At 42.3% G+C, this 17,858-nt stretch overlaps 1 protein-coding gene across 11 annotated transcripts in view; it reads right to left on the reverse strand.

Moving 5' to 3' along the window:
* Positions 1-17,858, reverse strand: part of ppargc1a (peroxisome proliferator-activated receptor gamma, coactivator 1 alpha) — a 277,988-nt gene that overhangs the window by 21,956 nt on the left and 238,174 nt on the right. For 7 of the 11 annotated variants that reach the window (XM_044340586.1, XM_044340587.1, XM_044340593.1 and 4 more), the window contains exon 3: positions 891-1,085. In XM_044340586.1, the coding sequence (XP_044196521.1) occupies positions 891-1,085 (195 nt within the window). The remainder of the gene's footprint in view (positions 1-890; positions 1,086-17,858) is intronic. The other 4 variants (XM_044340588.1, XM_044340594.1, XM_044340592.1 and 1 more) reach the window with 1 other exon arrangement.

Here is a 17,858-nt window from a genome sequence, read left to right on the forward strand (position 1 = left end):
AAAAAGATAAAATCACTGAAATATTTAAAAGATCAGAGATTTTTAAGCAGGTTCCAGTACGTGACAGCACAAGTCAAGTGATTTTTTTTTTTCTTATTCCTGTGCAGGTGTTTTTGTGTACACAAAGTCAGGCTTCTCTAATGTGATTGAATAAACACACTTGGGCATGTGGCTAGAGGTCATTTGGAAGGGACCGGCATGGAATAAACTGGACTATAACTAAACATAACATAACATTTTAGGTCAAAGCCTTTAAGCTAGAGAAATGCCCAGATGGTATGGTTATGTGTAAAAATAACAGCGCAACGGTAAGAATTGAATTCTCATCGAGAGGCCTGTGTTTTTGCCAAAAAAGATGACTTGGGCACAGGGGGATTAGCCGAGACCCACTGAGAGTCGACGAGATGAGATGGATTTCTTTTCCCCCCTTACTTTCATTATGTGCCGGCTTGATTTCAGGACCTGTGGCACTGTGTCAACCATAGTTGGCCCCACCACAGTGTTCATATCATTGAATTGGTGCCGCAATAGCACTGTTATGTAATTAGCAATGAACAGCAAATACGCTGATCCATTGCATTTACTTCTCTCCTCCCTGCATCTGCATGTGTGCACGCTACCACTAACGATACAGTGAACACACTGTGGCAAATGTGGCAGAGTATGGATTGGTCACTGCCAAATGCAGAAGTCTAACAGACAAAAGGCCACATTTGGTGCCCAGCCTTGTGGAAGGGACTTATCTGGTGTCTGCCATAGACTTGCACAAAATAATGTGTGTGTGTGTGTATGCATGGTTGGAGGTCATGTCTCAGGAATAACATATGTTTTGATCCTGGACTGATGGTGATCGGAGAATCACGTAAAAAAGGAAGAGCTGTAGGTCTTACCAGAGAAGGCTCCTCTGGCTCTGGGGTGCGTGGCGAGCCGTCAGGGGAGGAGGGACAGCTCCGGTCACTGGCATTGGTCACGTCCCCATCTGCCAGGGCCTCAAACGAAGGCAATCCGTCCTCATCCACCGGGATGCTGTCCAGGGTCTCTGTAAGCACTGCCAGCAAGTTGGCCTCATTTTCTTCATCTATCTTCTTAGGAGGGGGAAAGGGGGAAGACAGACAGAAAAATAGAGAGACAGGAAAAATAGGACATTTTAGTCAAGAGAAGGAGCATCTCTTTTTTTTCCCCAGGAATGTAAGGGTGATGGGTGGTTGCATGCGGGCTTTCATTGTTAATAAAGTGAGAAGATTTTTTTCTCAATTTTTTTCTCAATTTTTTTTTTTTGCTGCTGCAGAGCTGGCTCTATTTTGGCAGCCTTTTAAAAAACAAAATTCTCTCCCTGTGCAAGTGAGTCAAGCCTGTCACTCATATTTTAAGCATGCAGGTTACTGGACCAAAATAATATCTCCCCCAAGAAACCCTGACAAGTAGCAAGCATCTAGGGAAGACAGGAATGGGTTGGTTGCAGTATGGAGGAGTTTGTGGGGGGAAAGGAAACAATCAGTGGAAGTTGACTCTCCTCTACCCCCACAGAATTGAGAGACAATTGGCTTGCTGACAAGATGTATGCAAGCAATCCTCGGGTAAGGCTAATAACCATCCGCTAATGCTATATAAATGTGATAAATGTAAAATGTTGACATGGCAGTTGATGTCAATAACAGATGGGAAGTTTCTATCTATGAAAAATAAAGCTTGTTCTTGCCACTCAGCTCCTCTTTAATGTACCACAAGAGTTGTTTTCTTTCTGCTGCTGGCTGTGTAGTGTTTGAGATTATAAGCGAGTGTGCGGAATAAAGACAGATAGAAACAGAGAGATGAATACATAGAGATGGATAGTGAGAGTGAGGGAAAGAGAGAGCGTTGTGAGCTGCCAACTATCAACATGGGAGGTTTACAAGGGATAATAACCATGCATATGTGTAGAGACAAAACAAGAATAGAGACAATGTATATAGATAGATATTAAGAGTGAAAGGAATGCAGCTCGCCTGACAAGGTGTGTGTGTTTGTGTGTGTGCACGGCTGTGCCTTCGCGCAGTGACAAGTGACAACAGGAACTGTAAGTTCCAAGGCCATCATCACACCGCGACGGTGTGTGGCCATCATTATGCCGAGGGGGCCACCGACCTTCCAGATACCAACACTGTACCTGTAAGACTCAGAATCCCACATGCATAAAATTTATCCACCCACTTGTTTCTGTCTACCCCACTGATTTTACACAATTGAACACCCATCATAGATGGCACTTTTGAAGCAGATAGTGGCCATTTTAATTCTTTCCCCCTCCAATTTTCATTTATAGATGACACAGATTTCTTGGACGTTCAGTTAGCTAGCTAACAGTGAGGAAAACGTTAATCTGATGCTCATTGAGCAGATTTTCTCCTAACAACATGAGCACTCAGTCATTATTAAAAAATGATAAAGGGGACATATTTCACAGAGATAACACGACGTAGACTGGGGCCATGCCGCATTGGCAAGCAAATGCCTTGCAGGAAATTGCTCTGTATGAGGTGGCATGCTGTTTAATTACTTGTGAGGAGCTTCAAATCCACTGTGCTGGAAACCTGTGCTACTGAAACGTTCACTATTTGCCAGTATCCCAAGTTATTACCTGAGCACTAAGCAGGTAGGTATTAACCGCTGATAAATCCGGAGGCTTTTCTTAACCCAAACATACACCAACTCACATGAGAAATTGAAAGTAGGATCATTTTATATCTATCAAAAAATGAGTCTTTAAAGAGCCAGCCATCTGTTTGGGTCCAACTTCACCAACTATCCAAGCAATGCTGAATTTAGGTGGGGCTTTATTCGCCTCTCCAGAATACGCTCAAACCTATACATTTTGTAGAAATTGCAGTCTATGCCACTGTGTGACACTAGTTGCATTAAAAGTTGAGAGGGCTGTGCAAGCTTCATTATGTCATGGTTTGGAAAGGATTGAGGAATTTCTGAAGCTGTGGCAGGCTCAAATGTAGCAATTTCAATCCTGTTTCAAAAACCTCTACCAATTGGCAAGCTCCCACAGGCACACTGTATCCCCGAAGATAACCCAGAAGGGACTCTCATATTCTGAAAGAGACACTTGTAAAACCCTGAGTCGTGACGATCATGCTGCTACCGCTGCTGAGGCTCTAGTAGAGGCACTCATAGGCCAAGTGGGGATTTGAGAAACTGGGGTAAAGAGCAAACCTCAGTGATCATTTCTACTCTGGAGAGCGCACGATCTAATACCCCTGTCCAGGAGGGCGAGCTCTTCCATACCAGATTAAAGACCACACCTTGTAGAGTGTCAGCGCCAAAGTCAATCTACTACCTCTAACTTATCTGCCCTTTGTATATATATAAACAAAATCTCTGTGCGGGTCGACTTCAGGAGCTATAGCACCCAAAGGGGGTAATTCCAGGATAACCTGGCAACCTGCTGACGGCCGTGTCCACTTATATTGATTACTACAGCAGCTGCTGAGAGGAAAAGAGGGCAGGAAGAACAAAGAGAGAAGAGAAATTGTCTCGGTGGGAGCACTTTCTCGCCCATCCCGCTTAATGGACCTCACCGAATTAAAGAGATCTTAACAATCCTGGGCTAATTGTGGGATCACAATATATTAACCCCGCTCCAATTCTAAAGGGTGCCATTTTGTGGCTGTTTTATTCCAAATGCTTCAATTAGCCATAAAACATGCTGGCAAGTGCTGGCAGAGCTTTTCTCCCCCCTCCTTCACCCCGGCTTTCCTACGCTGGAGAAAAGAAAGCCAACTCCAGTTGTTCATTATTAGGTGAGGCCCTTTTGTTATCAGGCAGGCAGTCGTTGAGATTGTCCTTGCATTTAACTATTTTATTGAGCTCCACACCACAGCATTGTGTTCCAGTAGATACTATTCACACAGCTGATAACAGAAGGTGAAGGTGCTGTTTTAAACAAACACTCACTTTTGAACACCGGGGCAAATAGCCAAATTAAATCTGCTAATTGCTTCTTGAGGATTCCAAGCTCCAGAGCAAATTTGCCAAGGATCAAATTTTAACGAGCTTTTCGGGGCAATGCATCATTTACATGTTAAAGGGAACCAAATGTGTTGTGAAAGTGCCAGAATGATAGACCTGATCTCTGAATAACACCAAGATGAAGTTTCAACAGACTAAACAGCCCCGCCGTTATCTTCAAATGAGAGGCAGAACATGTGACAGACACTCTGGATGTGGGAAGATAAAATATTTCCCATTAAATGGGTCATCTGGTATTTAAAGTACTGTTTATTCTCACTGTCTCTTTTTGCTCACTCTTTCCCTCTCTCCTTCTGCAAATAGACGAATAGCAACCAATTGGTTCAAACAGAAAACATTCTTGATAAATTGGCCCATAAATTGCATAGTGGGGTTAAATCTGCATCTTGACAATTTAATTGCGTTGCTTCATCTCAATCTTTAATTCTTTTTTTCTGTGCTATGCCAGATTTCAAAAGTAACCCCTTGGATGAGGTTAAACGACTAGCCAGACCTTCTAATCATGGCACAATCAGGCATTGTGGGGGGTATATGTGTGTGTGTGGTGAGTGAGGGGGTGGTATCAAGTCGTCACATCTTGACTCTGCCAAGAAAAGCAGCCTTGGATTTGATAAACAAATAATGTCATTCTGTGTTATTACCCCTAGCCCCCAGATTTCAGAGGAAATAAATCAAAGTCAGCCTTGCCGTTAAGGCGTTAGTCAGGCCTGACACGTCGGCCGGTCACACAGGCACAACATATGGCAGCAGAGAAGGAGGGAGGAAAGGGAGGCAGGCAGGGTAAGGTACGGCATGATGCAAGGCCGAGAGACAAATCATGGCAGCCGCCAGAGACATCTGATCATTTAGCATGAGCTTACTGAGATGGAGAGAGGGTGATTATGGCCTATACGGAGTGATGAAACCATACAAAACACTGTTAAGTCCCTCTGCGTGTCTGTGTGTGTGCGGTTGCGGTAGCACAGTCTGACAGTGTTCCAAATCATAAAACTAAGTGTTAAACCTCCATTGCGGTCAGGACTGTGATTGGCTCTGTAACACATAGCAGCGAACTGAAGGCTCTTGTCATTTTCCATCTGACTACAGAGTCAATAGAGTGTCTCGTTATTCAGAAACAATTTCCCAAACAAATGTTCTGGACCCAAATACCACAGTACTGATAGCCAACGGTATATTTCTATATCTATCAACATGATGCTTAGCCCCTCTGTCTCTCCTCTGTTGTCACCACCTTCGGTTCAAGAACATTATGCTTTATCATCACGGTTAGAGCTGTAAGTTGCTAAATTTTGTATCCTATAAATGCAGACAAGATTGTCCGGTCAAAGCACCCGGCAGCTGATTTTAGGCTTCTGCACCCTACTTAGCTATAATACCACAACTGGCGTCGTGCTAATCCCTTCGTCCTGGCAGGAATTCACGATTTTGTGCCTCCATTTAAACAAACATGGCAGCTCTGTGAATGAAGAAGTGCCATTGCAGAAGCATGCTGACTGTTTATATGCCAGATGTCTGTCTCAGTTTAGAAGGCCATGCGAGTAATACATCAGTGAGGAAACAGTTCAACCCATCAATAAGGACCAGGATGTGTGTGTGCAGAGATGATGCATCTCTTGGGAACCATTTCAGACTGTTAGAGCACTATCAGATGAGCTGATGGGGAAAGAGAGAGGAAAAGAGAAAGTGAGAAGAGGAGATATCTCTGTGTGTGTGTACGTGTGTGTGTGTGTGTGTGTGTGTGTGTGTGTGTGTGTGTGTGTGTGAGAGAGAGAGAGTGAGCCAAAGAGAGAAAGAGAACTGTTGTTACACATCCTGACACAGGCCAGATCCGATTGAGAGACCTACCCTAGGGATGTTAGCAGTGCTGTTCTTTCTAGTTCCCTTTTGGAAAAGTCCTTTGACCGTTTATCCTGCTGCTGCTGCTGCTGCTGCTGGTAAAACTAACCACCTGAACTCTGTCACACATTTGCTGAGATCAGCTGAACCTGTCACATGCCTTCAGACTCACCAGACCCTTTTTGTCTAACTTTGGGTCAAAAATCATGCAGTTGGTCATGTACCTTTAAACAAAAAAAGCACACACAACCAGAAAGTTTTCCAGTGGGAAAGTAGGAGATCAAACAGTAGTGTGAGCAATTAAACATATCCCTTATGTTTATTGCAGATGTCAAGATAAAAATAATCTGATCATTTCTGTCCAAACACAGCTTAAAATGCATGCACACTTGTTCATGTCCACGCACACACATTCTCTTACAGCTATTCAAACAAACGTCAGGATCATGAGGGGGCACAGTATGTCCTGGCGGAGCCTCCCCATCTACAGTCCTACCCCAAGCTGCTGTTTTCCTACTCCAGTCGTCCAACAGATGGTCCAAGCAGCCGTTTGCTAACACCACAGAATCACACACCATCATAATGATTGGACACTCACTCTTTTGTTTTGGCAGCTACTTCCCAATCGGCTTGGCACGAGAAAACACTGATTGCTGTGATTGCTCTGACAGTCACAGCAGGAGGGGGAGAAAAACAGAGATTTGGAGCCTCGCATAAGGAATATTCAGCTAGATGCAGAGATGGGATGAGGAATGGTGCTTCCCTCTGCTTTTTTCGCCTAATGGCATGCAAATAGCTATTTGCTTAAGTCGGCAGCTCTGAATGTGCACCATTAAGCAAGGGGCCTTTGAACATACTGTTACACTGTTGATAATGTGATGGAGGAACACAGGGAGGAGGAAAGAGTGAGCACAGAGAGAGAAAGAAAGGGGGTGTAGAGACTGTTTCAATGCCCATCTTGCTAAATGGACACTGCCAAACTTCCTGGCTGAAATGCAAGTCTGCGATAAAACAATTACACATATACAGAAGGCTAGTCACTTTTGTTTTTCCATTTACATAGATTTGCGAGGGAAGCAGAACGGACCACAACTTTCTTGGTTTTCGGACAGAGGACTCAATGTTATTATCAGCTACTGACACCACCTTCACGCAATTACAAGCACACCCACACATACACCTGCACACAAATGCAGCTCATGACCTTTCAGGCCCTGCCAAGCCCATCGAGGGTTTGTGGTGTTTCATTTGTCACAGTAATGTATTCCTCGGAAAGATGCCAATGCAAGGAGAGCCAGGGTACAGTGGACAAGATATAGTGGTCTACAGTGTTTCAAACAATAGGTGTGTCATTGTCCTGTTCTACATCTTTGTGTGCACATGTTTGTGCATACAACAGGGGACGCAATATCACAAATTAATGGTAATTGAAATGGCAGAATCTTTTGGGGAAAACGCGGTCAATTTGATTCTGCAGCAAAAAAGGTCACCCTATTCAATTTGCACTCAATGCCATACGCAGTGTGACAGGGAAACACCTGAAAGCAAACGATCTTATCAAGGCCTCACAGGCTTCACCACTTACCCACTGCATAAAAGCTATTTGCTGATTACTAAATAAACGCATTATCTTTTACCTTGACTTCTGTGTGTGCAAGCGAGTGCCTTGTCGTTCTTGGATCCAGGTAGAAGGCTGCCGCTGCAGTGTGTATGCCTCTTATCCGTGTCATGACTTTGTGAGCATGTTATCTAGGCAGTTTCTTTTTTCTTGCGCACTTTCAAGTGCCGCACAGTATGTGTATGGGCTGCACGTGTAGCAGCAATGGTCAAACACAGAGGACTTCACAAGCCTTTGCACATTCTTTGAGTGGTAACAATGTGGGGATGTACCACTCTTTGCAAGAAATATAAAGACAACAAAGGAATCAGGCACATAAGTCGATACAATTCCAACTCGCTGACGTGAGGCAGGGATACTATGAGAAAGGATGAGGGGGAGCATGAAAGCTCATAGAGGTTTCTTTGTAGCATCAACATCAAATGCTGAGCTGTTTTTCATCTTAATCTAGGATCTATTCTCTGTGGAATACTGATCATGTTGCCTTCAGTTTGGACAGCCTTGCCTTTCACAGCGTACATTTAGCTAAGCATACCCGCCACACCTGCACACAGGTCTTAACTGTCTGCCAAATGCAGAATGATCAATGGTCATTGACCACTTGATGACAAGCATCCAACGCTCGAAATCCCTTCCCAATCTGCCCATCAAGTTATTATACAACACAGCAACCAGCCATATGAAAAGAGGTTTCGCTGGCCACAGTATAGCCTGAAAATGGTCTTCTGGAAACAGCTGATCAACAAGCAGACAATTTTAGAGCTGTTGACTTCCTGGGGTCAACAGCCCCATCATGGCAGATGCTTGGAGCAGATTTATCCTGGATGCATTGCCTCACAATTTCATAATAGACATATTTTATGGTTCACCTAATAAAAACCCATACTTTCTTTAGCTGTACGTATGCCTTATAATCATCTTTACATCTATAATGTGATTCTGTATTAGGTATTTGTAAATGTATTAACTCTTTTCTGTCTTTTTTTAGCGCCAAACTGTGTCCAGTTTCCTTTATCATATATTGCGTGTTTTTTAATCTTACTGTAACTATCTGTACTTTTCTTGTACTGTTATTTCATAGCAAATAATATATTCGTACATGCAAGTTTTTGTTTCACAGAAAGTAGAGAGGGTGGGGAATGTTTTCTATCAGCAATGACCAAATGTCTGTAAAAGCTTCTGCTTTCAGTTTAGACTCAGGAGCTACTGATTGGGCAGCAAGTGAGTCATCCAAGCATCCAGTCACTCATGCATCAGCAGAGCCTCAGAGAGCCTCTTGAACTATTTGAGGCCTGTGCAGACTTAAATGCTTCAGGGGAGAAATAAGCTGGAGCTATAAGCATGCAGTGCACATCATAAAGCTTAGTTAGAATGGGGAGGTTTTTTTCTGCATGGATGACAAAGCTCTTAAAAATAGAATCTCAACCAGGGAAAACTAGTCCTTCACATGTAAAGTACAAGACTGTAGCACATACGGCCAAAGATGTGTTAAAATCAACTTACCTTGGGGGCGCTTGTGAGCAGCAACATGTAAACATGTATTTGACTTGAGCTCTGCATGACAATAACTATTTCGTACATTCAGCCTTTAAACCAAATTTTATGACTGCCCAAAGTACATCCTAACTCCACAAAAACTGGCACAAAACAACTTTTTTTTCATTCTCCTTTTTATTTAAACTACAATTAATGTTCACGCAGATGGCCAGCAAAAACAGGCCGAAACAAGGAGCCAAAGCCTCAGACTCTACTGAGGTGGAACCACCCAAGGACATGTCAGGTCTGGCTGTTGCCACTATAATGGATGCCATCAAAGCCTCTGAGCAATCGGTCATGGCAAAAATAGAAAACACTGCTACTGCATTATCGACGGACCTGCACACGAAAATAGAACGACTCTCCAATGAGCTACGAAGAGAAATAGCCACAGTCTGTTCGGAATTACATGAAGTTCTGCATAGCACTAACCAGAAGGTCAAGCTAGAGGCTACATCAGTGCAAGGCCTAGAGGAGGGAGCTAATCTCTACTCTGACTGGGTCATGGAGCTAGAATGGCAGGTGATGCCGCTAACCTGCCAAGTCAAAAACTGACAGCCAAAGCAGAAGATCTGGAGTTGAGGCAATGCAGAGACAACTGCCGGATAATCAGAGTGGAAGAAAATGGAGATATTCGTATGGAACGGTTGGTGGCTAAGCTACCCCAGAAGTCGCTGGGCTTGGTCTACACTCTGACACTCGACCAAGCCCACAGACGTATACTGCCCAAACAAAAACATGGGGAACCCTTGATACCGATTGTGGTCAAGTTCCAATATTTTCAGGAAAAGATGGACATTCTGAGGAAGGCATCAAGCCAGAACCCCATCCAGGATGATAATATATTAATATATATTTTGTTTACCAGGACTATACAGGCACAGTAAGGAAATGGCAGGCAGCTTTCAAGGAAGCAAGAGAACTGCTAAGCAGCTGCCCAAACACCAGGTTTAGCCTCCTGTTTCCAGTAACATTGAAAATCACATCCCCAAATGGAGAACGGAGATCATTCGACAATCCCCCCTGAGGCAAAGCAGTACATAATCAGACATTTACGAACGAAGGACTCAGGTAACTAAGGTGAATATGTCGACCTTAATCTCAATAGCCTGTTCAAGATGGAAGGCCACAAGGCTAAGCTTATTGCGGGCTGTTACTAGTCTAACAAGCAGTAAACAACTATGACAGCAGTGTAAGCGAAAAGTCAATATAATCATTGCGTTTGTTTTCCTTCTGGCAATGGACGTTATACTGTCATAAGATTGAGGAGTCTCATTAAGAGTGGACTGATAGACCAATATAATTTCATTTACTTTAATATGACTTTCTTTACCCCCTGAATTTTTGTTTCTGCTTACCTGCTAATATTACCACTATGTTGCCACTACTATTGCTATATGCATATGTATGTATGTGTGTGTGTATATATATATATATATATATATATATATATATATATATATATGTGTGTGTGTGTGTGTGTGTGTGTGTGTGTGTGTGTGTTTGTGTGTTTGTGTGTGTGTATTTGTATGTATGTATGTATATATTCTTTTCCTTCTCTTTCCTTTTCTCTTTTTCTCTCATATGAGTCCTAAGCCGAGGCACTAACTTTTAAATGAGAATGTATGGCAACTGTTAGAGGATTGTTTGAATCATGCATATCTCTTATACGGATCTAGTCCGGTACCAGATGTTCTTGTTAGATGGAATACTCAACTGGTGTTGGAGCAACCTACATTTTGGGGCCTCTGGGGGAGGGAACCAAAGCACACTTTTCAATCCTTCTTGGAACATTAGAGGTATGGGCAATGCGATTAAGTGCAACAAAATCTTTTCTCATCTAAAATCATTTAATCCAGACATCATATTTCTACAAGAGACACACTTTAAGATTAATAACCACACTAGACTGAGAAATAACTGGATGAGGTTTATCACTCTAATTTTCACTGTAACTCAAGGGCTGTAGCAAGTCTTTTCAGAAAGGGAGTCCAGTTTGACAAAACCACATGAATTAAAGATCCTAATGGCCGATAAATTATATTAGTAGGCAGGCTATGCAACACTCCTTGTAAACATCTATGGTCCAAACTGGGATGACTCACAATTTTTTACTAAACTAATAGCCTCTATCCCTGATGTCAGCTCATCACAGCAGGAGACCTAAATTGCGCACGGAATCCTCAACTAGACAGATCCGACCCCAAGCCAGACAGCCCACCATCCAAAGCAGTTATTGTTGTTAACTCTTTCATGCAGTCTTATGGTCTTACACATCAATGGAGGAAATTAAACCCCACAACGAAACAATTCTCATTTTTCTCATCAGTTCAAAAAAGTTATTCTAGAATAGATCCTTTATTAATTAACAGTAATCTCTTCCCATCAGTTATCAATTTGAAATATCATAGTAATGTTATATCAGACCACTCTCCAGTGCAATTGGACATAAATTTGCCAAATAATGTACAGCCACAACGGTCATGGTGTCTTGACCCCTCTCTATTATTGTGCACCCAATTTAAATTGGCAAATAGACCTCTTCCTCGACATAAATGACTGTCTAGACATACCACAATGTACATTATGGGAAACACCTACAGCCTACATCAGAGGTCAGATAATTTCATACACAGCCCGCATGAATAAACAACGTAATAAACATCTTTTAGAAATCTATAATAGAGTTGGACAAAAAATATTCAGCATCTCCCACATCAGAACTCCACAAAGAGCATCTCCTTTTACAAATGGACTTTAATAACCTCTCCACCCATCAAGCAGAGAGGAATCACAAATTCCATGAACATGGAGACAAAGCAGGTAGAATACTCACACATCACTTCAGACAAACATCCAGTAATTCCCAAATTACAGATATAAATACTGGCCCAGATGCATCCACATGTGACCCTAACAATCAATTTCAGAAATACTACTTAGATTTGTATCTCTCAGATATAGAAACAATTAGATATAAAATACAATCTTTCCTTGATACACTAGAGATTCCCATTCTCAATCCAGATGAACCATTTACCACGAGTGAGATATAAGCCACAATTCACTCCATGCAGAGTTGAAGGGCTACAGGACCAGATGGGTTTCACGTTGAGTACCACAACGCTTTTTCTTCCAAACTAATACCCATTCTTATAGCCATGTATGATGAAACACTAGAAAATGGCAGTCGAGCACCAACCCTCACACAAGCAACTATATCAGTATTACTAAAAAAGGGTAAAACTCACTTGACTGGTCATCGTACAGACCAATCAGTCTCCAGTGCGACAATCATTCTCCAAAGTGAGGCGACTCCTTAATATATTATATTACATATATTATATATATTATATATTATATTATAACCTTTCGCTATTGCGATCAGAAATGATGGGAGAATTAGGGGCATTTCAAAGGGAGATACAATAGACAAAGTTTTGCTATATGCCAATGACCTGCTCCTTTATGTAGCCAACCTGGTACAATCCATAGCCCACCTCTTAGGTCTGCTACAGGAGCCCTCAAACAGTATTACCAAGTTTTTGCATTTATTTCAAGCACTCCCTGTCTGGCTCCCAAAACAATTCTTTGTTAAATTAGAGTATATAATATAATATAATATATCTCAACTTTTGTATGTACCAATCAACCCCTCAAATGAAGAAGATCCATTTGGAAAGACCTAAATCTGAAGGAGGGCTGCGGTTTCCCTAATTTTCTTTCTTTCTTAATACTGGGCAGCAAATATCTCCAAACTGACACACTGAGTGATGACATACTCTCTTTCTGATAAAGATGGGTATGTCTGGGCAACAATGGACCTCACCTCACATACATCACTCTCCCCAATCTCCCTATTCTCTGCTCCATTGTCAGCATGCACTAATACTAAGATTTTTTCCAACCCTGTAGTGTTTAATTCCATTAAAATCTGGATACAATATTGCAAACATTTCAATTTTAATCAGATGAATGGTTTTTCTCCCCTGTCTCTCAATCATCTCTTCACACCCTCACAAATCAATTCAAGTTTTGCTGGCTGGCACTGACACAGATTAATCTTCTTTGAAGACCTATTTGACGACAAATCATTCATGTCTTTTGAATTTTTACACGAAGAGCATGATATCCCAAAATCAGACTTTTTTGATATCTTTAAGCTCACAGCTTTGCTTACAAACATTTAACTAACTAACCCAAACCCCCAAATAAAGATTCTACATATGAACTATTAAATTGGAATCTATTTGACAGGGGCTTTATTTCCAGGACATATAATATTATCCAAAATATTGATCCACCAACAAGGACTAAAATACTGGAAGTCTGGAAACGCAACCTATAAACGGTAATCCCTGAGGATATCCAAGTAAATTGCATCTCTGCAATACATACTTCCTCTATTTGTATAAGACACAGGTTAATTCAATTCAAGGTGTTCCATGGAATACATTACTCCAATAACAGACTAGCTAAAATATACCCATCTATTAACTCCACCTGCCCTAGCTGCAGTAACCCAGTCTCATTAGGCCACATATTCTGGTCCTGTCCCTCCCTAGTCAATTTCTGGTCCTCCATATTCAACTGCCTTTCAGTACTATGTAAAACTTCTTGAACCCAACCCACCCACCACCATCTTTGCAGTAACACCAGTGGAAACTCATGCTACACATGTGCATAAAAAAGCAAAGATGTTTTTTTTTTCTATTTAGTTTATTGCTACTATACCTAATGTGTATACTTTGGACCTTTTTTTAAATTTACTTACTATCTATAATTATATTTATTTATTTTTATTGTTTTTTATTCTTATTTATTTATTTTTATTACTATTTATGTATTGTCATTTAATTTATTCCTTTACCTTTTTCTTTTCTCCTCTAAAATTTATTGTTTGGTGATTTTCTGAATTCCATTGTTCTTTACTTCTGAGTGCGCTCTTAGTCCCAGGGGAGGTGGGGAGGGATAAGGGGTGCGCACAATGCGGGGTCACGTTTATGCAAGTTCAGTATGTTTGTATGTTTGTATATGTTTATATAAATGCAAAACTCCTTAGATAAAGTTATGAAAAAGCACTAACCACATGAGAATTTTAATCTAATCCAATTGCTACATTCATTCCTAACAAAAAGTCCCCCTCTCTGAACTTTACTTTTTTTTTTTAAATTAGTTTTTAGTCACAAATATGGTTTCTGCCAGAAAAGAGGAGCCAGAGCTAAATTAAAGAGTAAGCTAACAGCAAAATCTTGTTTTTGCTGACCTCCAATGGTTCTCATCTTGCTACAGCGTGTACAAACAGGATACTATATGTCAGTACACCATGACATTAATGCTGGGTGTTATTAAGAGGTGCAACAGAGCACACTTCTGACCCCAAACACACCCAGCATCATTGATAAGTGCAGAGATCCAACACACTTAAAACTTTCAACCAGAGAGGGCAGTGGAACACTTTGATTCAGTCTCATATTAAGTTCCTCTTTAATATCTGCCAGCTCCTCCCATAAGTGCATTACTTTGTTTTTTCACGTGCTAAAATAAATCTTTTGCCTAGCAAATCATTAATTATTGCTCAAGATCTATTAAATTCTTCTGGAAGCTGTGTTACAAATTACACAAAGATTGACAGGACATGGCAAACTACCAGAGCAGAAGAGCTGGCCAAGGCTACTGCCACTGCTGGGCAAGCTGGCACAGCATACACACACACACACCTGGGATCGATTGGCCTTTCCTGGAGAGGGGAAGCAGACTATCGCCCAAGACTGATAGCGCTTCACCATGAATCACAGCACTCACTGATTGAAGGCCTTTCTCCATTGTCCCCTTCCCTCTTTCTGTCTGTCGAGGTTTTTCCCTTTTTTGTCTGTTATTCATACTGTTTTCTCACTGTTGGCTATCAATTTCACTCCTTATTTGGTACCTCGGTCCCTATCACTCTTTGATCAATTCATTTCATCTCTATGCAAACAGAGTCTCTTATCTCATACTTCCTCTGCCTCTCTTCATTGAATAAGGGGAAGAGTATAAAAGAATTCTAGGAATCCACTGTTTACATCATCCTCCCACTGCAAAGTGTACACTATTAAATAATACAGTGAACATTATAACGTCACATGTGGCATTGTTGCAACATGTTGTTGTGTGTGTGTGGGAATATGAGTCTGGGGGGGTTGCATTATTGGTTTGGTGTTTTGGCCATGTTAAAGTGAAACAGTCCTGAAAGGCTCTTAGTGGAGATTACCCCAGGTACTAAAAATAGTCATTCCCACCCAACACATACACACAAAACGGAAAGCAATGAAAGTGTTGTGTCTAGCCAGAAAAGACCACTATCTGATCTTTGTATAGGGTGTCTCAATTACACAGAGAAACACACACAGACACACACACACATGCACCTGTACACATCGGGAGCTCCGATGTGATGAGAGAGATGGGTATCCACTGGGGGCAGGGGATCAGCTGGGGCGGGAACACCAAACCATGCCTCAATCAGCAGTAGCAGTCCACTGGGACTGTGGGTTGAGTGTGTGTGTGTGTGTGTGTGTGTGTGTGTGTGTGTGTGTGTGTGTGTGTGTGTGTGTGTGTGTGTGTGTGTGAGCGAGAGAGAGAGAAAGAGAAAGAGAGAAAGAGAAAGGGAGAGAGTTAGACAGGCAGCCAAGCAGCCACCACCAGACCAAAAGATGGTTCTCCCTTGCTCTTTTTCCAAACATTCCCTGAGGGGGCTATTTTTTTTTTTTTTTTTTTTGGCCATATCCCTCCCCCTCACTCCCTTCCCGCTTCCAGCCTTTCTTTCCAGAAGCGACTGTTGGAGGCCAGAATATATTTGTTTAGCCACTGCAGCTTCAACTTCCCATCAGCCAGGAACAAATGCTTTGCCTTGGGAGCGAAAAAGACAGAGGGAGGAAGGGAGGGAGAAAGGATGGCAGCGAGCAGAGCCCACAGTGTTGCGGGGCGGCGAGTTGAGAGCTCTTGTTGTGGAGTGGATCTGACAGACGCTCCAAGATGACAAGGGCTTGGACAGTCTAAGTCTGCATCTCTCTACTATACATCTGCGCTTACTTGTCTGCGCTGCTTCTAATTTGTGTATCTTGAAACAACATAGCCGCAGGTCTCAAAGCGCGGTTTGCTTTCAGGTCGACAGTGATGGAGGATTTCTTCCATCAGATAGTGCAAACAATGTATCAGCACAGTAAAAACCGAAGAGAACTCAAGATGAGGAAAGTATGGTGTATTCTAATAAGACTCACTTCAGAAAATCATATTATACAGTGGAATATGATAATTCATACACCCATTGCTGGAGCGGTGAACTGGTGCGGGTGGTGTACTCTCAAATGTCAGCATAAATTTGCAAAATAAACGCAACCGGCATTCAGCAGGGAATAGGAACAGGGACAATAAGGGTCTCTGCTGTTTGTGTGTGTTTGTGTGTGTGGGCGTGACAGTTCCTCTCAGAGGGGTCTACAACTTTGTGCACACTCCCTTTTTCAGCTCACAGGAGCGCCTATCTCCAACAAGTGTGTGAACTAATCTATGCTTACTCGTGTTTGCAGGAAATGAAGGGCTGCTTGAGGAAAACATTTTTTATCACAACATGTTCTTTCAAAGCCTGCTAAAGATGACCCAATCAATCTAATCTGCCTTTACTTAAGAGTAAGCGCCTGAGCATCTGTCCAAAAAGGCACAAACAAGCAAGACAAAGCACCATAATGCCTCTCGAAGTCGGACGCTGTCACACACACCGCATCCTGTTGGAGTGATATAAAGCGTTCACATGACTTACATACTATATGTGCACTCCCATGCATACACTCACAGCATGTCCATATACAATATCTGAATAATGCTTTAAGCCTTGGCATCTTATTTTACTACCTGTAAAGCCCACAACCTTTTACTTGCAATCCATGGGCTTTGATTTAGACTGGCATGAGTCCAAACTTCTCCCAGTCTATATGTTTCCTTCTTTCACTACCCATCTGTCCTCATGTCTGTCTTGTCATCTGTTGGCCTTTCGTGTCTGTCTCTGTACCTCCCTTTGTTTTACTTTTCTCTATCTGTCCTTGTCCTTTTGTGCCACCTGTCCATCTATCATCGCCATATCTCACAACAGGACAGCAGCTTTAATGTGTCAGGAGTTCAACTCCTGCCAATTTCCTTGCATAAGTGCGTAGACTAACTCACAACCTGCAACAACTGTAAATGCCTTCATCTGTATACGTTCTCTATATACGTTTGATGTGGCCAGTGCAGCCGCCGCTGGGACGTCCACATCGGAATCCAAATAAGCCAAAACCAGTGAGACACATTTCCATCAATCAAGTGGTTGAAGCTTGACATGAAATCTGAGCTGAGACCTGCGGTTAAAAAGACATTGGGTCACGCTTCTGTGCTGTTATCTTTGGCAGTACATTGGGAACTTATTGGAGTAACCACCCCTTAACAACTGCAGCCCAAAATAGACTGGACGTTCACGGTCGGCCCGTTTTGAAGAGGTGTCAAACACACTGTGCCAGGAGCGATAGCTGTTATGTGTGTGTGGGTGTGTGCGTGTGTGTGTGTGTGTGTGTGTGTGTGTGTATGGTGGGGGGGCGTGTGTGTGTGTTATAAGAGGGGAGGAGGTGTGGTGTATCATTCTTCACATTTCGTGTCAGGGACAGTTGGGACAGTGGCAGGGAATGGAGCAAAAGGCCAGCCAGGGGACAGCTTGTGATCTCAGGCCGTATGCTGCTAACGGAACAGAACACACACATACACAGATAGAAACACGGGGATATTCACATTCATACACACACTTACACCGCTTACACGGGATGTAAACAATTTCCATTATCCCCTTAAT

Source organism: Thunnus albacares, chromosome 22 (assembly GCF_914725855.1).
Source record: "Thunnus albacares chromosome 22, fThuAlb1.1, whole genome shotgun sequence".
In the NCBI taxonomy this organism is placed as follows: Eukaryota; Metazoa; Chordata; class Actinopteri; order Scombriformes; family Scombridae; genus Thunnus; species Thunnus albacares.